Source organism: Tenrec ecaudatus, chromosome 5, assembly GCF_050624435.1.
Source record: "Tenrec ecaudatus isolate mTenEca1 chromosome 5, mTenEca1.hap1, whole genome shotgun sequence".
NCBI lineage: Eukaryota > Metazoa > Chordata > Mammalia > Afrosoricida > Tenrecidae > Tenrec > Tenrec ecaudatus.
This window is the reverse complement of record NC_134534.1, coordinates 89,217,150-89,236,481: the sequence shown is the minus strand read 5'-3', so window position 1 is coordinate 89,236,481 and position 19,332 is coordinate 89,217,150. Positions and strand designations below refer to the sequence as shown.

The 19,332-nt window shown below is 40.8% G+C and overlaps 1 protein-coding gene across 4 annotated transcripts in view; it reads left to right on the top strand.

Moving 5' to 3' along the window:
* The window catches only part of ASPH (aspartate beta-hydroxylase), a 146,757-nt gene that overhangs the window by 122,131 nt on the left and 5,294 nt on the right, over positions 1 to 19,332 (top strand). For all 4 annotated transcript variants that reach the window (XM_075549709.1, XM_075549706.1, XM_075549710.1 and 1 more), the window contains 3 exons: positions 1,729 to 1,864; positions 11,497 to 11,588; positions 11,959 to 12,092. In XM_075549709.1, the coding sequence (XP_075405824.1) occupies positions 1,729 to 1,864; positions 11,497 to 11,588; positions 11,959 to 12,092 (362 nt within the window). The remainder of the gene's footprint in view (positions 1 to 1,728; positions 1,865 to 11,496; positions 11,589 to 11,958; positions 12,093 to 19,332) is intronic.

The following is a 19,332-nucleotide window of genomic DNA, read 5'->3' as shown; positions in this document are numbered from 1 at the left end:
GGCTTGGTCCGAGGCACTCTAGTTCTCCAAGAGGTATTTCTTAACACTCTAAAGAGGTCTTGTGCAGCATTTTTAGTCAGTGCAATATGCTGTTTGACAGCTGGGTTTGTCTGAGTTCTCAATCATCTATGTCACTGGTCTGTATGTCTTTGAAATAATACCAGTCTCTTTTGACACAGTCACTATGTTAGTATGTTTTGATATCGAGGCGTGCAAGTATTCTACTTTATTCTTTTTATTCACTATTTCTTTATTTCAGGTTTCTTCCATATGACATTAGTTTTTCCCTTTCTTGTTTCCATTTTCTCCTTGGGATTTACATCAGGACTATGTTGAACTTGTATGAGACAGAATTGACGTTTTCATTATATATTGCCTTACAGTCCATGAGCACGGGATATAGTTCCATTTTTGTAGGTCTCTTTCAGTCTCTAGTCCCCTGCTATGATGGTGGAGTTCTCTTTCTCCTTTCAGAATAATCAGAATTTATTTCATGTATTTTGGTGTATTGTTACCAAACCCATTGTCCTGAGCTAATTCCAAAGCATAGTGACCAACAGAGGTTTTCTGAGACTAACTTTACAAAAGCAGGTAGCCTCATCTGTTCCCCACGGACTGACTGCTGGGTGTAAGCTGCCATTTTTGCTGTTAGCAGCACACAGCACTTAGCGCACAGTGCTAGCAGGACTCCTCCTCTGCTAGTATGTGTATTATCTCTATGTTTTCTCTTAAACTTGAATGTAAAGTTTCCTTTCTCTGATATCAGTCCGGCCACCCTTGCTCATTTTTGTTTACTGGTTACATGAAATATTGTTCTCTCTCCTTTTATTTGCTGTCTGTCTGTGTCTGTCAAGGGATGTACTGACCCAGTGGCTACAACAGTGTGTTCCATGTAACAACGATTGTGAAGATAGTGCAGGCGCAGGCTGTCTTTCTCTCCCTGTGCGTCAGAACTGTCTACAGCCCCTAATGACAACAGGCTCCCAGCCAATATCCGTCTGACATCAGCAGGATCCTTGCCACATCCTCCTTGGGAGTCAGCTGGAATGTTAATGTGTGCCATGAAAATCAACTCCCTTTGAAGAGGCAGCTCTTGCACAGTCATAGCTTGAATACACTTCAACCTGAGAGGGCTCCTCTGCAATATGTCAGAATTTCAACTTTTGCACAAAAGGTTTTCCGTGGCTCATCCTTCCAAAGTAGATCGATCGCCTTTTCCTTCCTAGTCTGTTCGTAGTCTGAGTGCTCCACTGAGACGGGTCCACATGGGAGACCCTTCTGCTAGTTGAAACATGGGGGGCTGGGGCATGGCTACAGCAACATGCTAGCCACCCTAACACAATAAACTGGCAGACAAGAAGTTGTGGTTGTTTTAATATTGATGTAATTACTGATAATTAGATCGTTTATTACTGGTACAACAACCTTGATATTCTTAATGATTTATTATAAAGATACCTTTAAGCAAATGTAAATGTGAATTATGAAGCTGGATATTCTATGAGGTTTCCATGAACTTTTGAAATTTTCATGATGCAAAAGCACTTAATTCTGAAAAAATATCATTTTTGTTTTTAAGAAATTTTTGAAAAGAGATCTCTACAAATTATAATAAACAATCTAGATGTAAACAAACATTAAGTTGATTAAACAAATGAAAAAGTTGAGACTGTATAGAATGGTCTGCCAGTTATAATTTCAGTGCAATAAGACAAAACTTTCCTTTAGTCCTTAGAAAGGAACTGGAAGCTCATCCGTGACGAAGGCCTCGCAGTAATGGACAAAGCCAGAGGCCTCTTCCTGCCGGAGGATGAAAATCTGAGGGAGAAGGGGGACTGGAGCCAGTTCACACTCTGGCAGCAAGGTGGGTCCTGACTTCCAGCTTGATCTCTCAGCCAGGCTACGCAGGACATGAATACACTCAACGTTACATCCCTTACACTTAACAGTCAGGATTCTCAGGCTTACAGGAGGCTGCTTGGAAAACCTAGATTTGGAAAATGCATCCATGACTCTTTTTAAAAACTAAGTATAAATACTGACTTAGTGAGTCCGTGTGGTTATCATCTGTGGGTGTATAATCAATCACACGAGTATTTGAATAACTATATGTAAATAGTATCTTGTTTTTCTTGATCTTTCGTTTTATATATGTTCTGACAGGAATCCTACATTGTTGGCATAACTGAAGAGTCCACCATGTGCTAACAGTGTCTGAGAAAAATTTCCTGTAAAATAGAGATGATATTGGATGCCTAATATATATCACCAAATATGAGTTTTGTTAGTTGTGATAATACACCTGAACAAAAGTCCAGTGTTATTAGCTAGTGTCCTAGCTCTTAGAGAATAGAGAGGGTTCATATTCAACTCTGTGTTCTATGGATCTAACCTAGACCCAGGTACACATGAGGTGTTCCAATATATGTGTGCTCAAAAAGTTAATAGATAAATCTTTAAGATGAAGAGTATTTAATTTTATTATTGCCTCTGTACAATACTGCTTTTTGAATAATCAAGTTAACCATGGTTAACAAAAGTGTATTAAGGTAGATCTCTCTTGGAAGCTGAATAGCATGTTGTAAGTCTTTAGCTAAAGCAGTAAATTAATAGGATGATAAGCATTCCATTTTTATTAAATCAACTAATGAACACAGAACTTAATTGTAATTATGCTTTCAGAGTGGTTTACACTTAAAGGAAGAACTATTTTAGTAATATTTGTAAAGGATTGTACAGCCAAAAGACAGATTATTTATAGTTTCAAGTGGCTGTCAGTTTTTTGCAAAGATTCCTTTTTAACAAAGCTAGAAGGCTATTGATTTTGAATGTCTCACTAAAATGAATTGATTGTATTGATACTTAAGAGTATCACTCTGCATGTAATAACTCGGGTTTTTTTTAATAGCATTTTATGTGTCCCGGAGTCTATTGGGTTTCCTAAAACAATGTTGTAAAATAGCAGGATCCCACTGTGATTTCTAACCCAGCTACCATACAATTGATGCTGACTGAGTAGCGAGCCGATGTAGGGTTTCCAAGACTGTGAGTCTTTAGGGAAGCAGGTAGCTTGAGCTTCCTCCTCTGGAGGAGCGGGGTTGAACCACCAATGCCAAGCCAACCAGAGCTCCTATCATCCTCTTGATCTTTGCCGAAAACAAACAAACAAACAAGCTTAAGTTGAAATAGGAAAGTATCAGAGAGCATATAACTGTATAAAAAGGAAAGGAATTAAACAAGATTTGATCGGAGGCAACATTTTGACTTCCAAGAATACCTCCTTAGAATCTTTGTTTTCTTGATCTGTTAAATTCTTCCCATTGATTGAAATTATTAAGTTTTTTCCTTTAAGCTTGATAGATTTCTATCATGTTGTTAAAAAATCATAAATTTACTTCTCAGCTACTGTATTTTCTAATGTCTACTCAAAGTTTTCTTTTTATTTTAAGTTTGCTTATTATTTTCTTAAAAATTGTTGAACTCATTAAATTATCTGGATTCTTTTTTCATTATTAATAAATTATTTAAAAGTATGGGCTGGCCACAAGATGCAGCTTTGGAAATACCCCACATATTGTAATGTATGATATTTTCCTATGTGTTTTTTTTGTACAGACTGTATTTTTTTGGTCTTTTATTTATTTATTTATTTTTAATCTTTTTATTGGGGCTCATAAGGCTCTTATCACAGTCTGTACATACATCAATTGAGCAAAGCACCCTTATACATTCGTTGCACTTGTCATTCTCATAATTCACCTTCCACTTGAGTTCCTGGAATCAGCTCGGTTTCCCTTTTTTTCCCCTGTCCTCCTCCCTCCCCGATCCCACCCCTGGTCCCTTGATAGTTTATAAATAATTACTATATCTTATCTTACACTCCCCGGCGTCTCCCCTCACCCGCCTCCTCATTGCCCATCTCCCAGAGAGGAGGTTACACATAGATCTCCGAGATCAGTTCTCCCTTTCTACACGCCCTTCCCTCCTGGTGTCGCCACTCCCACCGCTGGTGTTGAGGGGTTCGTCTGTCCTAGATTCCCTGTGCCTCCAGAGCCCCACTGCACCTCTGTACATCCTCTGGTGTAACCAGGTCCGCAAGGTAGAATTGGGGTCATGATGATTGGGAGGGGAGGAAGCATTCAGGAATTAGAGGAAGGTTTTTAGTTTCATTGTTGCTACACTGAACCCTGAGTGACCCATCTCCTCCCCACAACCCCTCTAGAAGGTATGTCCAGCTGTCTACAGATGGGCATTGGGTCCCCATCATGTACTCCCCCTCTTTCACGGTGATGTGATTCTCACCACCACCCCACCATTGTTGTCTGAGACCTGGTCTCCTCTGCCCTTCATGATCACCTATGTTGGTGTGCTGCTTCCGTGTGGGCTTGGTTGCTTCTGGGCTAGATGGCTGCTTGTTTGCTTTCAAGCTTTTAAGTCCCCAGATGCTATATCTCTCAATAGCTGGGCACCATCAGCCTTCTTCACCACACTTACTTATGCACACATTCGTCTTCAGCATTTGTGTGAGGAAAGTGATCACACGATGATTGTTTTTCTTCCTTGGTGTCTGCTACATGGTCCATTCAACACCTTGTATTCGCTTATGCCGTGTGCTTCTTCTCTGTGGGCTTTGTTGCTTTTGAGCTAGATGGCCACTTATTTGCCTTCAAGCCTTTAAGACGTAAAGACTGTATTTTTATCTACTCTCAATTTTGATGCAAAATAACTTGGAAGTGTGTGTGTGTGTGTGTGTGTGTGCGCGCACGCACGCGCACGCTCAGGGAGGCACACATGTGCATGTGTTCTTGTGTGTGTACCATACACACAGTTTCTTAATACGTTGAAGTGCTCCAAATTTTAAAACTTATTTTTACCTTCATTGTCATATGGACATCTTGTTCATATTCTTTCTCTTTGGGAAGTGTTGTTAAGGTTTTTTGTTGTGGCCTACTATCTAGTATAAAAATCAGGAAAGGTGGGCGCCACGGTTATGTCCTGTCACTTAGCCATTCTCTGTGTTGAGCAAATAATCCAGGAGACGGGAGTCCATGAAGAAGAATGTGACATCAGGTTTGAGGAAAGACTCCTTAACAACTTGTAGTATGCACATAACGTAACCTTGTTTGCTGAAAGCAAAGACTGGAAGCACTTACTAATGAAGATCAAAGATTATAACTACTAGTATGGATTATATATCAATGTAAAGAAAAGAAAAAGTCTCACAACTGGGCCAATAAGCAACATGATGATAAAAGCAGAAAAGATTGAAATTTTCAAGGATCAACACTCCTGGGAGTAGCAGTTCAGAAAGCAAGCTTTGAATTACATACAAAATTGAATATCTGAAATGTAAAACTCTACCTAATTCACAATAAAAATTTATTTTAAAACAGGGAACAAAATATCTTTAAAGTGGTATAAAGCAAAGATATAATTTTGAGAACTAATGTCACCTGACCCAGCTGGTATATTTTCAGCCCCTTCATATATATGCAGCACCTGGTCAGTGACTAAAGACCACTGAAAAATATTTGATACCCTTGACTTAAGGTGTTAGCAAAATATTAGATGTACCATGGAGAACCGGAAGTGCACAGGCAGAAGGTTCCTTAAAAACGACGATGGCAAGACTTGGCCTCACGTGCAGGTCCCGCACACATTATCAGGAGGCCCAGTTTCTGGAACAGGACATCATGCCTGGTGAAGTAGGGACTCGGTGAAAAGGGAAAGGGCTCTCAGGAAGAGAGATTGGCCCGCGGGCTGCAACGGGGGCCCAACTACGAGAACAATTGTGAGGACTGCACAAGACCGCGCAGTGCTTCATTTTGTTGTGCGTAGGCTTGTTACGAGACAGAACTGACTTGGTGGTACTTAACAGCAACAACATCTGTAATTCCAGGCTTCTAGAAGGGGTCCAGGAAGTTTGCCCTAGTGGATTACGCCTTACACTGCTAACCACAGGTCAGCAGTTTGAAACCACTAGCCACTTAGTGGGAGAAACATGAGGCTTTCTACTTGTGTAAAGATTTAGTCTCAGAAGCCCACAGGGACAGTTCTACTCAATTCAGTAGTGTGCACGAGTGAGAATCAACTCGATGACAGTGAGTTTATAGGGTCTCCATGAGTCAGAATTGACTCTCTGGCAGGGAGGTTGGCTTTACAAGGTCACTAAGTCAGAATCACTTTGATGACAGTGAGATTCTTTTGAATTTGAGAAGGGCTCTCGTGTTTTCCAGAAACAAATTTGGTTTGAGAATAATTTAGAAGACAAGACATGCAGCTTAAATAGAAACAAGATAATATACCTAAAATAAGATGGTAGTTTGGGTCTATCAGCTTGGAGACAACGGAGAGTGAGTCCTTGGTGTGTGGAAACAGCCAGATGGGAAGCGGAAGTAGCAAGAGAGGTTGCTTAACTACATTGAGAACTCAGATCAAGCGAAAGAAGTGCAGGAATTATCTGCATCAATGAAGGCGTATTGTTAGCTGCTATCGAGTCAGGTCAGACGCGTGGTGATCTTATACAACCGTACTTCGGGGAGAAGCTGTGTGTAGCCATCCACTGATCATAGAGACCTGTTTAAACACATTTAGAATCAACCTGCACGCGTATGAACTAGAACCACAGTAACAATACTTTTTTACTCACCTAGTAGAACAGAAGGACACACGGTCATTAGCATCTGTGAAACCATCGTTATGGCTACTGTGTCAAGTCTTAATGAACAAGGGCCTCATCTTCCAGCACTATAGTGAACGCTATTATGTTGTGATCCTTAAGAGTTTCATTGCTTATTTTCCACAGGAGATTGCCAGGCCTTTCTTTCTCGCCGGCCTTAGACTAGAAACTCTAGTGAAACGTGTTCATGATTAGGGACCCTGCTAGCATTTGAAATGCCAGTGACTATGCTTCTAGCATTAGGGCATCGTAGCAACACCCACAGTGCAATAAACAGGCGTCGAGTTAAGTGAAGATGTAGATGCTACTAGACGGACTTCAAGCTGTAGTTCGAAGTTTGGTTTTCTACCCAAATGGGGAGAAGAGATCATGACAGGTCTTGTAAGATATATAATCAGTAGTAAACTATGTTCTTTTTCAAATTACCAGGTTTCCTGAGTTGAAAAGATAGAACTCACAAATTGGTTGTGTTGTTGTTGTCGATGTCATCGTTCATTGTCTTAGAGTAGATTCTGACCTGTGGCAGCCCCGTATGTGAAGTGCGAGACTGCGCCTTACAGGGTTATCAGGCTGCGGCCGCTCAGCAAGCAGCACGTTGCCCGGCCTGTCTTTTGAAGCTCTTCTGAGTAGAATATAATCACTCACTTTTCAAATAGGGATTCTACGTTTTAATATCGTAATCAACAATGAACACAAAAGTATATATATTCAGTCCACATTTATCAACATGTTTAGGTTCCAAATATCAGAACCTTGTGTGAAAATTAGCATTATGTGAAAATAGAGGATGACTACATCATTATACGATGGCCATGTCATATTACATACTTGCCAAATCACTGAAAATCATGGCCCAGTCAAATTGATACCCCTCATAGCCAGCATTGCTCTTGGCTCACACTCAGTATCTGTTCCTACTAGCTGCATTTTACTAATGTGTAAAAGAACACACACACAGCCACGCGTAAAATACATACAGTACATGGAAAACGAATGTGCAAAGGGGTTACACAGTTTGCAAGAAGAGTCTGGCATGTGATATTTTCATAAAAATAAAGTAGATATTCTGCTGTTGTCATAATGTAAAATGTCCGATAAATGGTAAGCCTAGTTGAGGAGGTGTAATAAGGCGGGGTCAACCACAAAGGCACACGAGAGGTGGTGCCGCTAGAAGCCTTTTGGCATAACCTTTTTGCATACCTTTTGGGAGGTGCTTCTGAATTATTGTCAACAGTTTTCTAAGCAGCTTCTGTCAATAGATCAGAATTATAAAAATAAAAGCGAACTTACTGTTATCCAGCAGTAGATCCTTAAAACTTGAAGAATTCCTCCTTTAAAAATTTTCAACTCCATGAATTGACTTCATAAAGTATACTCACGTGCAAACAAAATAAAGTGATTACTTCAGATAGGCATTGGTTTATGTCTTTCCATGGCCATTTTCTCCAGAAACAAATTTTATTATTTTTAATTAGCTGATAATTAAAGTAGTCCACCTGGAGTTAAAATCGTTGGGCAATTGCTGAATGGTCTATTCATATGCAATGCTTTGTAAACCATGGTGCAACAAAATGTCGTTAGGCTTTAAAGCATAGACTTTTGTTTGTTTTTTAAGTCATTTTATTAGAGGCTTACACAACTATTATCACAATCCATACATACATCTATTGTGTAAGTCATATTTGTACATTTCATTGCCCTCATCATTCTCAGAACATTTGCTCTCCACTTGATCCTGGCATCAGCTCCTCTTTTTTCCCCCTCCTTCCCTGCTTCCCCCTCCCTCATGAGCGCTTGATAATTTATAAAGTATTATTTTGTCATATCTTACACTGTCTCACATCTCCCTTCACCCATTTTCTGTTGTCTGACCCCCAGGGAGGAGGTTATATGTAGATCCTTGTAATCGGTTCCCCTTTTCCACTCCACCCTCCCTCCACCCTCCTGGTATCACCACTCTTACCACTGGGTCTTAAAGGGATCTTCTGTCCTGGATTCCCAGTGTTTCCAGTTCCTATCTGTACCAGGGTACAGCCTCTGGTCTAGCCAGATTTGTAAGGTAGAATTGGGATCATGATATGGGGGGGGGGGGGGGATTTAGAAAATAGAGGAAAGTTATATGTTTGCCCCTTATTCACAGTGATAAGATTTTTTATTCTGATGATGCCTGATACCTTATCCCTTTGACACCTCGTGATCATACAGGTTGGTGTGCTTCTTCCATGTGGGCTTTGTTGCTTCTAAGCTAGATGGTTGCTTGTTTACCTTCAAGCCTTTAAGAACCCAGACACTATATCTTTTGATAGCCAGGTACCATCAACATTTTTCACCACATTTGCTTATGTACCCATTTGTCTTCAGCAATCGTATCAGGGAAGTGAGCACACAATGGTATAAAACATAGACTTTGAAAACAAAACATCTGGATGTGAATCTTGGGTGTCTTGCTTTTTAGCTGCTTGATGAGATATGTTTCTGAATCTCTGAGTCTCAGTTCCCGATCTGAAGAATGGCAATGAAAACTGCCTTAATATGGGACTGTCACTAGGATAATGAGTACTTGCTAAAGGGTCTGAGATACAGTTGTCCAATTAATTATGTAATACTTCATTTTATTACATAATCATAGTGGATAACCACAATAGTAATGGAGAGTCAATCTACTCTGTCTATACATACATAGATATATAGGAATGTGTGTGTGTATATATATATATATATATATATATATGTTGAAAGTGGCATTTACCATTGAACTCATTTTGTATACGCTACTGTAAACAGTTTACTTAGAAAAAGCCTTCTTTTCCCATGTATTCAACTCTACTTTTATTCCTTCTACATCATTGCCTTTAAACACAACTAGCATAAGTACACTCTGCTTTTTTGAACAGGGAATATAAATGTGTTTTGTTGTTGTTTTTAACTCCAAAGCAGAGTAAATGATGTTATTAAATCCCTTAGCACATCCTCTCTAATAAGTAATGGTTTTATAAATACTGAAGATTTTTGAATAGTCCGTGGAAGCTTAAAGTTGTGCCACTCATAGGGAACAGGATGACTTGAAGAGATTGCTTCACAAAACTGTATGGTAGCACAGGATGAACAGGCACTGGAAGAGACCCTCTGATTTGAAGCACACCAGCTCTATGGCTTTCCGAGGTTTTTGGTATTGAAGGAATAGAGATTTTTTCATCTCTCAAAGATGTCAATCCTATTCTTGTCCACATATAAGGGATCATGTGTGCATCGAAAGATATGAAACTCCAGTTGAAGCTAGTGTTAAGATGACTCTTTAATATCACAGAAATAAATTTCACATTGAAAGTATAACATAACCTATTTTTCTTTCTCAGAGAGTGTTTGTGTTTCCTATTGTTGTTGCATAAATTACCACAAGTGACGTGATTTCACTACCACATGTCTGTCAGTTTGCTCTGTGGTGATGTGTGTATTACTAAGGTGCTAGATTTCAAATGCTGGCAGGGACATCCACGGTGGACGGATTTCCACACACCATCTAGACTTAGACAGCCTAGGAAGGAAGGCCTGGCATCTGCGACTACCGAAAATTAGCCAATGCAAACCCAGTGAACCACTATGGAATATTGTCGGAGAGAGTGTGGGAAGGTGAGCCCCTGAGATGGAAGGCACGCCGCCTGCACAGCGACTCTGACAGTGAACATTCCAATGATGGTGAGGATGGTGCAGGACTGGGAAACAGCCTGTCTTTTTGTACATGGGTCCCCAGGAGTTGAAGTTTACTCAATAACAACAAAACTAACACTGCCCGCAAGTTGATTCGGACTCTTAGAAGCCTTCTAGTAGAGAAGGTTTGCATCGTAGGGATTCTAAGAATGTAAATCTTTGGGGGACACACAGCCTTATCTGCTGCCCACAAAGCAGCTCATGGGTTTGAACCGCTAGCGCTGTGGTTAGCAGCCCATCCCAAAACCCAGTTTGTCCCCAGGTGCTCCTTTGACAACAGTAACTAGCGACATAAAACTGTAAATTAGAAGTCTGGAATGATTCTCACCTGGAAGAAAACCTTCTTTTGTCTATTTTTCTCCTCCTCTACCTTTTACGGGCTGCCCATGTTCCTTATCTTGTGGCCCCTTATTCTGTCTTCAAAGACCTGTTGAGTCTTTCTTACCTGCATCACTCCAACATTGACGCTCCCGTTTCTCTCTGTCACTTAGAAGTCGTTTTGTGTGAATTGGCGTAGCGGGTTACATATTGGGCTGCGGATCCATAAGATCTGAAATTGGAAGCTGCCAGCTGCTCCCTGGGAGAAAGAGGGAACTTTCTAACCCCGTGACAGTTAGTCTCCGAATCTCACAGGGGCATTTCCATCCTGCCCTCTTGGATCACTGAATTGGCTTTGACTTGATGTGAGTGAGTTTGGCTTTAGAATGTAGTTAGGTTGGATGCACCTGGAAAATCCAGGATGGTCTCGCCATCTCCAGGTTCACTGCAAACTTAATTTCTTTTGGTTATAACAGAATATATTCAAGGTTCCACAGATTAGGTCGTAGATATTTTTAGGGGATTGGGGCATTACTCTCTGCCCATCACATAGGAAAGAAATTAAGTCTTACACATGTGGCCTGTAGATAAAGAACCTCACACTGAGCAAAGAACGCTGGTCCTTGTTCTGCCAATCACTGTCTATTTGTGCGGCACAATTTGCCTTCCTGTTTATTCAACCTTTCATTTCTAAAGTGAGAATGACAAAACAATAGATCACACGTGGTTAAAACTGGGTGAGTTAGAGCTATATTTAATTTATCAGACCGTCTTATCATTTCTTGTTCTAGGAAGAAAAAATGAAAATGCTTGTAAAGGAGCTCCCAAAACCTGTGCTTTCTTGGAGAAATTCCCCGAGACAACTGGATGCAGGAGAGGACAGGTACTAATAGTGTTTTTAGGGTTTGGAATAAGGGAATGCTGACAGTCACAAATAAATGTTTTGGGGTTTTTTGCCCAACAAATTGTCCCTTTTTACTTCTTCTTTAATAAAACAAAATTTCATGTACTAGACATCGGAAGGGAGAAGGGAAATGTTCAGTATTTATTGATTGGTGCTTATATTTAGTTCCTTCATAAAGACATAGATGAGAATACATTTTGAAGTTTAGAAAAACCCAAATTCAAATTGACAATAACTTTTTATTTTCATCCTAGATTGTTCATTCTTCTGCACTTGATAAATGATTGAATATTGAAGTATTGTATTTTGGGGGGCTGATCAAATATGCTGTCCTGTATTTTTTGTGCAGATCAAATATTCTGTCATGCACCCGGGGACTCATGTGTGGCCTCACACAGGACCCACAAATTGCAGGCTCCGGATGCACCTGGGCTTGGTAATCCCAAAGGAAGGATGCAAGATCAGATGTGCCGGAGAAACCAGGTATGTTTCTTCCGATCCTTTCCACACTCATCCGTCACCTCTGAGGATCGATGTTCAGCGCTCACAGTGCTGTATACGTTCTTAATCATCTTCCTTCCTAACTAAAGTAGTCTGCAAGGAGGGAAGTTCATCCAGATGTGCAGTCTAACAACTCCTTTCCCAAAATCCCTTCTGTTGAATTCAAGGAATTGCCCAACTCATGGCTCCCCTTCTTAAAAATTTTCCCCACTCCTGCTCTACTCTCCAGGATGACAGACTTGGCCTTCAAAGTTGGTTAACACACTTTGAGCAAACTGCTGTGTGCTTTGCATTATTTGTAAACGCAAGAGCTCCCACTTCCTGAAGAAATGTCTGAGTTTTGCTCTAGAGGGCGCAGTACGATGTAGTGGACGTTTCCCAATCCTGACTCTGCCGCCAACACCCATTATCCTGAATTATTTTGAGCCCTCAGACTCCTTACCTATAAAACAGAGAGTGACAATGTCTACTTTGCAGGGTTATTGTGTGGATGAAAGAAAATATGTACACAGGGCATTGAACCCAGGTTCTAATATCTTGAATGTGGTATATGTTGGAACGCCTCTTCTTTTCCCTGCCCCCTCTGCCATGATCCTGTGAACACACGATACTCATTCTGGCTTCTGTGTCTTTAATCAGGTTACCCCCTTTGCCTTGAAAGTATTTCTTTACCGGATATTCAATGTGGTTGCAAAAGAATTGAATTTCTTTTCTGATTTCTTAGAGTATATATTCTCAGTAAGCTTCACCTATCATCTGTACTTTTATCACTTAATATACATGAGCTAAATGTCTACAGCTGAGCTGTGAATTCCTAAAGCAGACACCAGGTGATTATCTTACTCATTCTCATGGCCCTTCGGGTAGGTCTGAGTGGAAGGTGAGGGTCTGAAAATCTCTGAGGTCATTCATTTTGTAACTGCAGCCACCTTCTTAGAAGGTGCGATGGAGAGTCCAGCAGGAATCATGAGATCTTCTTCTGCCAGAAGACTTTTATTTGGGAGATTGAGGTTCTTACTGGTTGTCTACGAGTCAGTTTCGACTCCAGGTGCGATTCTCCCATGTGTGCAGACGTGTGACGTTGCAGAAGCAGATCTCTGGGACTTGCTTTTGAGGCACCTCTGCTGCTGCTGCTGCTGCTGCTGCTGCTGTGAGGTGCTATCAAGTCAGCTGTGATCCAGAGCCACGCTATTCACAGCAGAATGCAACACTCCATTGGTCCTGCGCCATCCTCATGTGCGTGAGCCCACTGATGCAGCCATTGTGTCAGTCCATCTCGTAGAGGGCCTTCCCCCACCATTGCACCAAACATGATGTCCTTCTCCAAGGATTAATCTCTCCCAACAAGATGTCCAAAGTATGCAAGCAGAAGTCTTGCCATCCTTTCCTCTAAGGTGCACTCTGGCCTTACTTCTTCCAATACACATCCGTTTGTCATTTTAGCAGTCCACGGTACTTCCAATATGCTTCTCCAGCACCACAATTCAAATGTACCGATTCTTCTGCAGTCTTCCCTATTCTTTGTCCAACTTTCACATGCAAATGATGCAATGGAGAATACCATGGGTTGGATCAGGTGCACTTTAGTCCACAAAGAAACATCCTTGCTCTTCAATAGTCTAAAGATGTCTTGTGCAGCAGATTTACTTAATGCAGTACGTCTTTTGACCTCTTGACTGCTGCTTCCATGAGCATTGATTGTGGATCCAAGTAAGACAAAATCCTTGACAACTTCAAGTTTTTCTCCATTTATCATATTACATATTGGTCCAGTTGTGAGGATTTTGGTTTTCCTTACAGTGGGTTGTAATACCTACTGAAGGCCACAATCCTTGATCTTCATCAGCAAATGCTTCAATTCCTCTTCACTGTCAGCAAGCAAGGCCCATACCACAGGTTGTTAATAAGACTTCTTCCAAACCTGATGCTGCATTCATCTTCATATAATCCAGCTTCTCTGATGATTTTCTCAGCATACATTTTGAACAAGTATAGTGAGAAGGATACAATGCTTACTCACACCTTCCCTGATTTTAAACCACTCAGCATTCCCTTTTTCTGATCGTACAGCTGCCTCTTGATCCATGCTAAAGTGCCAAGTGAGCATAATCAAGTGTTCCAGAATTTCCATTCTTCTCAAGATTAGCCACAGTTTATTATGGTCCACAGTCTAATATCTTTGCATAGTCAGACACTAGAAAATGACTTTCAGGTATTCTCTGCTTTGAGCCAAGATCCATCTGATATCAGCACTGACATCCCTTGTTCCTTGTCCTCTTCTGAATCTGGCCTGAACCTCTGGCAGTTCTTTATCAATGTGCTGCTGAAACCACTATTGGATGGCCTTAGGTAAAAGTTTACTTTTGTGCTATATCAATGATACTGTTCTATAGCTTGAGAATTCTGTTGGGTCACCTTTCTTTGGAATGGGTACAAATAAGGCTCTCTTCCAGTCACTTGGCTAAGGAGCTGTCTTCCAAATTTCCTAATACAGATGAGTAAGTGCTTCCAGTGATTCTTTAGCTTTCTGAAACATTTCAATTGTGTTTTCATAGTACAGAGAAGCACAGTGCCAACTCAGTAGCTTTGCTTTTAATGCCCAGAGATACTGCCTACTTCTCATTGTCTGTATATGTATATTCATGATGATGATAGTAATAATGTACATTCTTACTCTATGCCAACTACTGTTTTAATTCTTTGTGTTTTTACTCATTAGTCTTTAGCTAGCTACCTATAGCTATACATAGATCTCATTGCCATTGAGTCAATTCCAACTCCTGACCCTTTAAGACAGGGTAGAACTGTCCCTGTGAGTTTCTGGGACTCTGTTTAAAGGAGTAGTAAGCCTTGTCTTTCTCTAATGGAATGGCTTGTCGTTTCAAACTGCCCTTGAGGTTAGCAGCTCAACAAGTAACCCACTATGCCACCTGGTCTTCTTACCAGATGAGTGGGAGAGAGAGAGAGAGAGAGAGAGAGAGAGAGAGACGGTTTTACTCCCCTAGAGAAGCTAGCCTCATACACTTTAAAAACCTTACTTAACATTATTAATATTGATGGTAATTCTATGCCAAAATCATCATTATTCACCAAAGGTTGAGTAGAAAGTAGTTCAAAAGTGTCTAACCAGAAACATAATATCAGACTTGTTCTTCCCTGAGCATCCTTTTCTTTTTTTAATCGTTTTATTAGGGGTTCATACAACTGTTATCACAATCTGTACATAAATCAATTGTGTAAAGCACATTTACATTTGTTGCCCTCATCGTTCTCAAAACATTTGCTCTTCACTTAAGCCCCTGGCATCAGCTCCTCATTTTTTCCCCTTCCTCCCCAATCCCCCCTCCCTCATGAGCCCTGGATAATTTATAAATTATTATTTTGTCATATCTTGCCCTGTCTGACGTCTCCCTTCACCCACTTTTCTGTTGTCCGTGCCCCAGGGAGGAGGTCACATGTAGATCCTTGTATTCGGTTCCCCCTTTCCAACCCACCCTCCCTCTACCCTCCTAGTATTGCCACTCACACCACTGTTCTGGATTCCCTGTGTTTCCAGTTCCTATCTGTACCACTGTACATCCTCTGGTCTAGCCAGATGTGTAAGGTAGAATTGGGATCATGATAGTAGTGGGGGGAGAGGAAACATTTAGGAACTAGAGGAAAGTTGTGTTTCATCATTGCTGCATCTCACTCTGACTGGCTCATCTCCTCCCTGAGACCCTTCTGTAAGGGGATGGCATACAACGGGCTTTGGGTCTCCACTCTGCACTCACCCCCTCATTCACTATGATATGATTTTTTGTTCTGATGACGCCTGATACCTGATCCCTTCGACACCTCATGATCGCACAGACTGGTGTGCTTCTTCCATATGGGTTTTGTTGCTTCTGAGCTAGATGGCCACTTGTTTACCTTCAAGTCTTTAAGACCCCAGACGCTATATCTTTTGATAGCCTGGCACCATCAGCTTCTTTGCCACATTTGCTTATATACCCATTTGTCTTCAGCGATCGTATAAGGGAGGTAAGCACACAATGATATGATGTTTTTGTTCTGATGATGCCTGCTAACTGATCCTTTCGGGACCCTGTGATCACACAGGCTGGTGTGCTTGTACCATGTGGGCTTTGTTACTTCTGAGCTAGATGGCCACTTGTTTACCTTCCATCCTTTAAGACCCCAGATGCTATATCTTTTGATAGCCGGGCCCCATCAGCTTTCTTCACCACATTTGCTTATTCACCCGCTTTGTCTTCAGCGGTTGTGTCGGGAGGGTGAGCATCATGGAAGAGCATCCCTTTCTGATGTTGCTCATCCCATTGACCCAGTATCAGAGTGTAAGCGCCTTCTTTGAAAGCTAGGTGCTCCCCTCTCCTGATCTTGACTTGATTTTCCAGTAAGGTTCCCTTCTCATTGGGGAACATTGCATCCCCCTGTAGGCCACACCAGAAGGACTTGACGTGGAAACCTCAGAATGAATTGGGTTCTTCAAAATTACCTGTAGCCTTGGACTTAAGACTGAAATGCCCTGTTGGTTCAAGAAACAAATTATGGCCACCCAAAGACTGTGGAATTATGGGCCATTGGCTCTTGGTTAGGATCCCTGGCTTAGCGGGCATCCAATGAAAGATGGCCCAGAACCACAATGTGTTTTCTATTAAAATGCCCTCCTTGCTTTATAATGACATGCATTATTCTGAAAGGCAAGGATCTGCCCTTGTAAATGAATGTTACTAGAAATTTCCCTCTAGCAATAATCCTATGGTCAGAGCTCAATCATTTAAGAATTCAATCTTTACAAATCAACAATTCGTGGATTGAGGTTTGCAGCTGGCTTATATTTGTGTAACCTCCTTTTTCGCACAGTATGTTAAGTTCTATGCCGTTGGATAAATTAATGTTATGAATGGAATTGCCTTTTACCCCAAGGGGATGATTAATAATGTTCTTTATCATAAAAGGAATATGAGACCTATAAAATAAACCAGAGTGGTACATAATCCATAGACAAGTGAATGGATTCTGGGTTTCCACTTAATTCTGGCCCAAGCCAAGAACATTTAGTTCTTAAGACATGGCCCTGCTTGATGTGGCCCTTCCTGAGGAGATCACTGAAGATGATATGGGTACCTTAGCAAATTGTGGTGAAGAAAGCAGATGGTGTTTGTCTATCATAAAGAATAATATCTAGGGTTTTTAAAGGCTTGTATTCAAACAAGCAGTCATCTATCTAAGTGAGGTATCAACTAAACCCACATGGAAGAAGCACACCAAACTGTGATCCAAAGATGACAGATAACAAAACCCAAATATGAAACAGGGAATGGAACCAAAGGCTAAATTGAAAACACCCAATTGGTAGAAGGTTACGGAGGACAATGGGAACCCAAAATCTATCTACAGAGTACCTATGAGGATTTAACGTCAGGCACACCCCGACTGACCACAGTTGAAGGACTCAAATAACCTTGCTAACAGATTATTGTAAACTTGATTATGGTAGATGGAACGATGATATAATATGATTTAGTCATTTTATTCCTGTTCTGGGATTTGCTCTAGATTTTAATATGTTTTACTTCTTTTTTAGCAGAGGTTTTCTTTCTGGCTTATTTTAATATTGCTGGTGGTCGTGTGTGTGTGTGTGTGTGTTTTCATTATTTTTGTGGGTTTTTTTGTATGGGACAGAAGGGAAAAATATATAGAGATAATAATTGATGAATAACTTTTGGGGGATGAGGGGAGGTTGAAGAGAAGTGGGGAGCAAATAATGAATACAGGCGGGGGAGGAGGAGGCCCTAGAACTGCGTGTGGTGATACACATACAACTCTTAAAATACAACTGAACTGTGGACGTGTATGATATGCAAAATTTATCCTGATTTATCATGTGCTGTCACCATTATATCATCATTTTTATAGTAATTTGATAAATTGAGGGGTTATATAATAATGCTTTATCTTGCGGTCAGACATTCTTAATAACTTTGGGCAAACCAGTGATCATCTTTCTTCTCTGTCAGAGTAAGAGGAAATGTAAGGTAGCAACCCTATGGGACAGAGTGGATTGCTCATAGTGTTTCCCAGCCTGTAAAGCTGCAGGAACCAGACAGCCTCATCTTGCCCGCAGAGTGAATGGCAGATTTGCACTGCAGCACAATGCTGATCCTGCTGTGCCACGAGGGCTCCTGAGGAAGGAAATCGAGAGAGCGAGTAGGAATCAAATAGGACATGCCTCCTCACAGGGTTTTACGGCCCTGCAAAAGCTTCTTCTTAATAACCCTTTGGGCTAACTCTCGTATTCTTTCGGCTAGTAACTCTTTACATCTATTGATATCTGAATTAATACAAGTTCACAAAGGCACAAACCAGGGGTCTTCAAATTCTACTCATACAGAACTGTAAGGACTAAAATATTTTTTCAATTCACTGGGATTTTAAGTTAATGTATGAGTGACTTTTTAAAACAAATCACAAAATCATCTGAAATGTTTGCCTTTACCAGACCTCCCTAGTAGAATGTAGAATTTTGTACAACCTACAGTTTTTTATCTAGTTTTCTATCTTTTAAAGTTCTCTAAAAAATTCTTGACATCCACCTCCTTAGAAGTTGTCAGTATTCTTAAATAGTACAAATTCTACAAGGAATACAGTGCCTGTCATGCCATTTCCTAACATTATCATCTTTGTCTTTTCTCTACAATTTTTCTTTGTTTTGTAATCTGTACCAGTAATTGAATATATGCCAACCACCATGCTTGTCCTCACGTTGGGATTTCTTTCAGATAAAGAAACAGTGGTTCAAATATGTCAAGTAAATCACCCAAGGTTACATTAAAAATAACGGCAGAGCCAGGAAGTTTAAGTCAGCCTTCCTCCTAAGGCCATAACCTTTTCACTGTGCTGCCCCTTTTCTTACCCTACACACCCCCTTCTTTTCTGCCTGTGTTATAGGCTTGTCAGGAGTACCCACTGATGTTACCTTAAATATACCACCAACACCGAATCTTAGAAAATGTTGCCTAATTTTTCAGAGAACAGTGTTGTTTCAGTAGTAGAATTTTCCCCATCCATGCAGATGATCGGGTTCAATTTTCTGACCAGTGGACTTCATACACAGTTACCAGCCACCTGCCAGTGGACGCCTGTGTGTTGCTCTGTTACAGAACATGTTTCAAGTGGAGCTTCCAAATGAAAATGGACTAGAAAGAAAGGCCTGGCA